The 7,672-nt window shown below is 64.1% G+C and overlaps 1 protein-coding gene across 1 annotated transcript; it reads right to left on the bottom strand.

Annotated features, from left to right (window-relative positions):
* Positions 1-880: 880 nt before the first annotated feature.
* LOC139683084 (GRAM domain-containing protein 2B-like) lies at positions 881-7,570 on the bottom strand. Its single transcript, XM_071577837.1, has 13 exons — positions 7,414-7,570; positions 4,002-4,585; positions 3,414-3,559; positions 3,240-3,315; positions 2,928-3,101; positions 2,732-2,830; positions 2,533-2,604; positions 2,401-2,460; positions 2,062-2,125; positions 1,857-1,961; positions 1,623-1,725; positions 1,309-1,416; positions 881-1,237 (listed from the first exon to the last, which is right to left on the bottom strand). The coding sequence occupies exons 1-13, from the start codon at positions 7,568-7,570 to the stop codon at positions 1,222-1,224; spliced, it is 1,764 nt and encodes a 587-aa protein (XP_071433938.1). The 3' UTR covers positions 881-1,221.
* Between the last annotated feature and the right edge of the window lie 102 nt (positions 7,571-7,672).

Here is a 7,672-nt window from a genome sequence, read left to right as displayed (position 1 = left end):
CACCTGTCCTGTGGGGTGCAGCCCTGTGCACCCATCTGTGTCCCCTGACCTGCTCCAGTCTTGAGGGGCTGCTCTGGGGGGGACATGAAGCCCTGACAGCTCCCTCTGCCCAGTGATCAGTGTCTTAACATGGTGAGTGCCGGGCTGGGTCCCACTGCTGCAGGCAGACCCCCCTCGGGCTGGATGCTGTGGGGCAGAGCTGCACAGCAGGACGAGAAGGGGAGAACCCCTGGCACACACCCCTGTCCTTGGCATCGCTCACCACTGGTACCCCCAGGCATGGAGCTGGGCTGGGGGCATGGTGGGGGATGGCCCAGGGAACGCTAAGGAGAACCGTGGGAGGAGGAGCTGTTGGTACCTTTGCCCACCTGGTGGTTTGGGGAAGGCCCAAGACGCCTTCTGGCCCAGAAGGGGATCAAGCTCCAGGGCTTTGGTGCATCCTGCTGTGGGGTGCAGGTCCTGCTGTGCTCCCCAGCTCTGCTCCCACCCCCAGTGCCTGTGGGAAGGGGCTCAATGGGCCCCTGTTGTCCCCACTGCCCCTGCTGCAGCCCCTTCCTCTGGCAGGTGAGCCCTGTCCTGGGGAAAAGGCAGCGTAAGAGTCAGGTGCTGGCAGACTGCAGGGCCCTGGGGCTCCCTGCTGCACCTGCACCACCCCCTTTCTCTGTCCCCCATTGTCACCTGCAGCCAGAGCCCCCAGGGGCTGCTCAGGGGCTTCTGCTGCTCCCTGGGAGAGCAACACCTGGAGCTGCCTCTCCACACCAGTCAGAGCCACTGGTCCTGGCCCATTCTGGGGAGCAGGGGTGGTGCAGGGACTGAGTGATGCTTGTTCTTTGGCATCTGGCCCAGCAGATAATAAATATTAATAAAGGGTTTATTAATTTTTATTAATAAAGTAGTTTATTCTCCTTGCCCCTGCATTGCCAGGGCCCAGGCCCCTCTGCCTGCCACCCCTTGGGGTGGGCTGGGTGCCGACCCCAGCACTGTCACAAATGCTGCTCTTCATCCCCCCCCAGGAGCTCTCTGGGTCTCTCCTGCTGCTGCTCAGGGTGGGAGGCACAGGCGGAGCAAGATGGAGCCCCACACCCCGTGTGGGCCTCCCAGGCATCGTGGGGGGCTGGAAGGCACTTGGTGTTGGAGCCACCCAAGAGGCCGAGGAAGGGCTCGGAGCAGCCCCTGAGCCCCCTGGGTGGGGCCCCCATGATGTCCAGGTCCTCACTGGCCTCATGTTGTCTTGTACCTGGGCAGGGGGAGGCAGGTGAGCGGGGTGTCTCTGCTGAGGACAGTGGCCCCCCAGCCCCTGCCACTCACTGCTGTGACAGGTTGAGTTGTGGCCGAGCCACGGTGAACGCCAACTGCTGCTCCAGCTCCACGATGCGCAGCCCGATGTACCCCGAGGACACCAGCAGGGCCACCAAGCTGGGGGACAGGCCAGTGTCACCCGGGGCGGGGGGGCAGCACTGCAGGGGGCACAGGGCTCCAGCAGTGCCACAGACAGGCTCCCGTGTGCTTGCCCTGGGGATGGTGCCCAAGAGGGGAGTGGGGGGACTCTGGGCTGCCAGGGGGGATGAGGACATGGGGTGTCCTGAAGCTCCAGGGTGTGGGAACATGTCCTGGGGACTCACAGCAGCAGGTAGATGATGATGATGATGTTGAGAGGGCTTCGCTCGGGGGTCATCCAGGACCAGAGTGCAGTGCCCCAGGCCCAGAGTGCGGTGTGGGGTCCCCCTGCCAGGACAAGGCAGTGTCAGTGCCACCGAGAACCCACGGTGAGCTCTGCTAGAGCTGAAGTCCCAGCAGCACCTCCCTACCCGAGCACCCTGACCCACCCCAGAGGCTGCCCGAGCACCCTGACCCACCCCAGAGGCTGCGTGTCCCTGCCAAGGGCACCCCTTCACTGCTGCTGGGAGCCAGCAGGGCCTCCTCCTCCTCCTCTGCTTGCCTTGGCCTTGGGCTCGGCTCATCTGTAGGTGACCAGGAGATATTCATGAGTGCCCCATGTGGGATGTGGGCAAGGACACATGCAGGGCTGTGACCATACAGAGGATGCACCGGGGGACTCACCCAGGGAATCATGGAGGCTGTTGGGCTCCAGGGTGCTCTGCTCTGGGTCCAACTGGCTCGAGATCTGGAAGAGGACCAAGGCCCCTCATAGTGTGTGTCCCCAAGGCACCCACCTCACAGCCATGGGGACATGGGCAGGACCTGATGGGACCTATGACACCCATGAGCAGGGAGCCCTGAGGGTCCCGGGGTCTGCACTGCCCTGAGCTGAGCTTTGCCACTCCATGTTTGTCCCCAAAAGCCTTTTGAGGGTCCACTGCACCCAGCCCACCCCAGCCAGGGGGCCAGGACCACCCCTCCCTCTGCTGCATCCTCCTGCCCACAGTTCCCTGGCCTTACCAGAGGCTTCCTAAGGGTTTCCTCGCTGCTCACAGAGTCCCGAGGGCTCTGGCCGCTGTCCTGTACAAGAGAGATGAAGGGAGGTGCCCTGCAGTGGATGGATGGAGCTCCCCCCCATCCAGCCCCGCGTACCTGTAGGTGTTTGCAGACCGACCTCAAGAGCTGGTACGTCGTCTCTCGCTGGCGCAGTGACACGAAAAGGAACTGCCCAGGAGAGGGAAGGGGCTTTGCACTGGAGCTGCTCCCTCGGCCCCAGCCCAGAGCCCAGGGGGGCAGGGACATCCCAAACAGCCCCGGGCGGAGCTGCCGCCAGCACGGCCCCCGCTCTCACCTTCTCCCCCTTGGCCGTGCGGATGCTCAGCGCGTTGGGCACCAGCAGCGCCGTGTTGGTCTTTTTGAGGGCTGAGATGGAGGCGACGGGGACCACGGCCTGTGCCGGGGGGTGGACAGGCAGTGTCACCAGTATCATCGTGTCCCCAGCTGTCACTCGTGCTCCCGCCACAGCCCCGCACCCAACCCCAGCCCACCTTGATGTCCTTGAGCAGGAGGCTGGAATGGAAGAAGACGTGGCGGGAGGACACGTAGAGGCGGCCGTGGTAGGGCACCTCTCTCTGCCAGGCGCAGGAGAAGCAGCCCAGCAGCGCGTCCCCCTCGGCGAGCTCCCCGAACGCGCGGCGGTAGCTGCTGTCCTGCTTGCTCAGCTGCAGGTCGGAGGGCAGGGCCGGCATGGCGGGGTGCTCAAGGGCATCCCACAGCCCCCTGCTCTGTCACCACCCCTGCCGACACCACGGCCCCGGGGCTGGGGTGCCCACCCTCGGCCCCTGCACCCTGAGACTCACCGCGGGGGACGGGGGTCCCTGCCCGCCTGTGGCCGCCTGCTCTGTGTCCTTGCAGGAGGGGTCATAGGTCCTGGATCTGGAAGGAAGCAGCAGGTGGAGGCGACCCCGAGGGCACAGCCCTGGTGGGAGGTGCGGGCTGGGGTGCAGGTGCACCCTGTGAGGTGCGGCACCCACCTGGTGAGCTTGGGCTGCCCCAGCTGGGAGCTTCCCCTCTCCTCCAGGCTCTGCCACGGCTTCTCCGCCCGGGCGCTGCGCCGCAGCTTCCCGGGCATGAGGGACGAGCCCGAGAGCTCGGGCAGAGGGGCAGGTTGTGGACGGTCCTTGCAACACAACAGCTCCCAGTGTCACCAGCCTGTCCCTCCGCCGGGGAGGACACGGGGACGGCGCTCAGGCCCTGCTGGGACCGGGACAGCAGAGCCCACCCTGTCGCAGGAGCCCCTGGCCCGCTCCACGGTGGCAAGTGCCAACTGCGACTCGCGTGGGCAGCGGGGACCGTGGGTGACGGGGTTGGTGACCCCCGGACCGGGAGCTGCTGGGAATGGTGACACCTGTGCCGGGGGTTGTCACCCCTAGACCGGGAGATGACAGGGTTTTGTGACCCCCGGCACGGGGGGTCCCGGCCCTGGGTCACGGCTGGTGCTGAGTGCGGGGTGTGCGTGGCCGGGCTGGCTCCGGAGGGGACGGGCAGACGACTCCGGTCCCGGACCCACGCGCGGCCGCAGAGTCCCGTCCCGGGCACCCCGTGCCCGCCCCACTTGGTACCTGCTGGTGGGCACTGCCAGCACCCCCGTCCCGTCCCGTCGGGGCTGTCCCGCTCCCGCTCCTTCCAGCGCTGTTCCTGCTCCGCGGCCACTGCCGTCTCCTCCTCCTCCTCCTCCTCCTCCTCCCGAGGAAGGGCAGCGGGCGGGGCCGGGCGGCCGCGGCGGGTTCGGAGGGAGCGGTCGGGGCAGCCCCAGCCCGGAGCACCCCGGGGCTGCACGGGGTAAGCCCCAGCCCGGCTCCCGGGGGACAGCGGGACCTGGCCCACCACCCTGTCCGCCTGTCCCCGCACCCCGGGGCCTCCTGCACGGAGACCCCCCGGCGGTGGGTGGCAGCCCCACGGGCAGCCGGAGAGGTGGGAAGGGGCACTGAGGGTTCTCTCCCCGCAGCTGGAGCTTTGCCCACCCGGGGGGTACCCAGACCAGGGAGCGGCGCGGGGCAGGACCCCGGCTGGGGAGGGTGTGGGAGCTCCCCCCGGGCTGGCTGTCCCGTGTCCACTGTCTGTCCCCTGTGTCCCGGCTGTCCCCTGTGTCCCGAGTGGGGACCCCGTGGGTGAGAGCTCCGCAGGCATCCCTGTGACCGCAGCCCTTGGGAGAGGCAAGGGGGGTTTAGGAAGGGTCTCAGCTGACCCACAACGAGCTGCAAACGCATCCCCCGTTCCGGGCAGTGCAGACAGTCGGTGCAGCACAGCCGGCAGTGCTGTGGCACCCTGCAATCCTACGGCATTTTGCGATCCTATGGACACCCTGCAGTCCTGTGGCATCCCACACATCGCTCACCCGGTGCCCGCTCCCTGACCCTCAGCCCCAGGCAGTGCTGCTGGGCAGGTGTGCCCCTCGCCCCGGGGATCTCTGCTGTGGGACAGGTGACCCCTCGTGAAAGTGGGAAGGGGTGGGACGGGGCCGGGGGTGCTGAGCAGACCCCTCACCCCCTGCCCTCGGGCACTGGGGCAGATGTCAAGGCCGTGGGACCCAGCCCTGCTCAGCCCCTGCTCTCTGGACCGGGGCTGGAAACGCCCTTCCCACAACCCAGCAGGCTGCGGGAACTGCCATAAACCAGGGATGGCCCCGGCACGGCCGGGGGAGGTGACAGCGTGGCCGGGGGGGCTGACCCCGCACCCCCTTTTGTCCCCCGGGCCCCTGCTCTGTGCCCCACACACGGTGTGTCACCAGTACACACCCTGTCACCCCCCAGCCCCTGCGCACAGACTGCTCACCCCCCACTCACCCACACACGTGTCCTGGTGTGCACACAGTGACACCCACCACACACCAACACCACACACACACACAGTGACACCCACCACACACCAACACCACACACACACACACTGACACCCACCACACACCAACACCACACACACACACACTGACACCCACCACACACCAACACCACACACACACACACACACTGACACCCACCACACACCAACACCACACACACACACACACACTGACACCCACCACACACCAACACCACACACACACACACACACTGACACCCACCACACACCAACACCACACACACACACACACACCAACACCACACACACACACAGTGACACCCACCACACACCAACACCACACACACACACACACACCAACACCACACACACACACACAGTGACACCCACCACACACCAACACCACACACACACTGACAGTCCCCACACACACCAACACCACACACACACACTGACACCCACCACACACCAACACCACACACACACTGACAGTCCCCACACACACCAACACCACACACACACACTGACACCCACCACACACCAACACCACACACACACACACACACTGACACCCACCACACACCAACACCACACCCACCACACACCAACACCACACACACACACACACTGACACCCACCACACACCAACACCACACACACACACACTGACAGTCCCCACACACACCAACACCACACACACACACACTGACACCCACCACACACCAACACCACACACACACACACACACACTGACACCCACCACACACCAACACCACACACACACACACTGACACCCACCACACACACAACCCCCATCCCTCATGGCAGGGGCTCCATGACAGACCCAGCCCTGGTACATGGCCATGGAGAATCTGAGCTGTGGAGAGAGCTGGGGGTGTTCACCTGGAGAAGGATCCAAGGAGTCCTTTGAGCCCCTTCCAGTGCCTAAAGGGGCTCCAGGAGAGCTGGAGAGGAACTTGGGACAAGAGCCTGGAGGGACAGGACAAGGGGAATGGCTTCCCATTTCTAGAGGGCAGGGATAGGATGGGATATTGGGAAGAAATTCTTTGGTGGGAGCATGGGCAGGCCCTGGCACAGATTGCCCAGGGCAGCTGTGGCTGCCCCATCCCTGGAAGTGTCCAAGGCCAGGTTGGACAGGGCTGGGAGCACCCTGGGCTGGTGGAAGGTGTCCCTGTCCATGGCAGGGGGTGGCACTGGATGAGCTTTGAGGTCCTTCCAACACAAACAATCACAGGGATCTGGGTACAGACCCCCCCAGAAGCCCCTGCCAACAGTTTGCACACACATCACATCCCTGCACACACGTATGGGCATGTGAACACAGATACGGGAACATACACACATAATGGACACACAGACATGTAAGGGCACACACACACACACACGTGCACACACACACACACGTGCACACACACACATGGGCACACACATACACATACATGTGCGCACACACACACACATGGGCACACACACACACACGGGCACACACACACACATGTGCACACACACACACGGGCACACACACACACATGTGCACACACACATACATGTGCACACACACACATGGGCACACACACACATACATGTGCACACACACGTACATGTGCACACATACATGGGCACACACACATACATGTGTGCACACACACACGGGCACACACATACATGTGCACACACACACATGTGCACACACATACATGGGCACACACACGTGCACACACACACATGTGCACACACACATACATGGGCACACACACACACACATGGGCACACACATACAGGGACAGACACACACGTATATGGACACATACATGGACACGTTTATGGGCACGCACACACACACGGGCACACATGAACACACACGAACACACATGAACACACACACACGGGCACACATGAACACACACGGGCACACATGAACACACACACACGGGCACACATGAACACACACACGGGCACACATGAACACACACGTGAACACACACGGGCACACATGAACACACACGGGCACACATGAACACACACACACGGGCACACATGAACACACACACACGGGCACACATGAACACACACACACGGGCACACATGAACACACACGGGCACACATGAACACACACACGGGCACACATGAACACACACACGGGCACACACACGCCCCGTCCCCCGCCCCAAGGACGGTCCTCATTGGCTGTTCTGCCCCCGAGGGGGGCGGGCCGCCCGCACAGGAGCCAATCCTGTGTGTCCGGCGCCGCTCCGCGGCCGCCATCTTGTGTGCGGGCGCGCCGCCATGGTTGTTGAGGGCGGCCATCTCGCACCGGCCGGACCCCAAAGCCGCTCCTGCCCCTGCTGGGGGCCCCGCACCCCGGGCCGAGCCCACCCCCAGAGGCGTCGGCGCTGCTGTTGTTGAGGT

Source organism: Pithys albifrons, chromosome 27 (assembly GCF_047495875.1).
Source record: "Pithys albifrons albifrons isolate INPA30051 chromosome 27, PitAlb_v1, whole genome shotgun sequence".
Taxonomy (NCBI): Eukaryota; Metazoa; Chordata; class Aves; order Passeriformes; family Thamnophilidae; genus Pithys; species Pithys albifrons.
Note: the sequence above shows the minus strand (reverse complement) of the source record. Positions and strands in the feature narration are given on the sequence as shown.

Bases quoted from the DNA above. Each gene is read 5' to 3' on its own strand.
- LOC139683084 (XM_071577837.1), bottom strand. From the start codon at position 7,570: ATGGCCGCCCTCAACAACCATGGCGGCGCGCCCGCACACAAGATGGCG. The intron at 2,461-2,532 runs GTACGCGGGGCT...TCTCTTGTACAG, and splicing joins CGGTCTGCAAACACCTACAG to GACAGCGGCCAGAGCCCTCG. The intron at 2,126-2,400 runs GTAAGGCCAGGG...GTCCTCTTCCAG, and splicing joins AAACCCTTAGGAAGCCTCTG to ATCTCGAGCCAGTTGGACCC.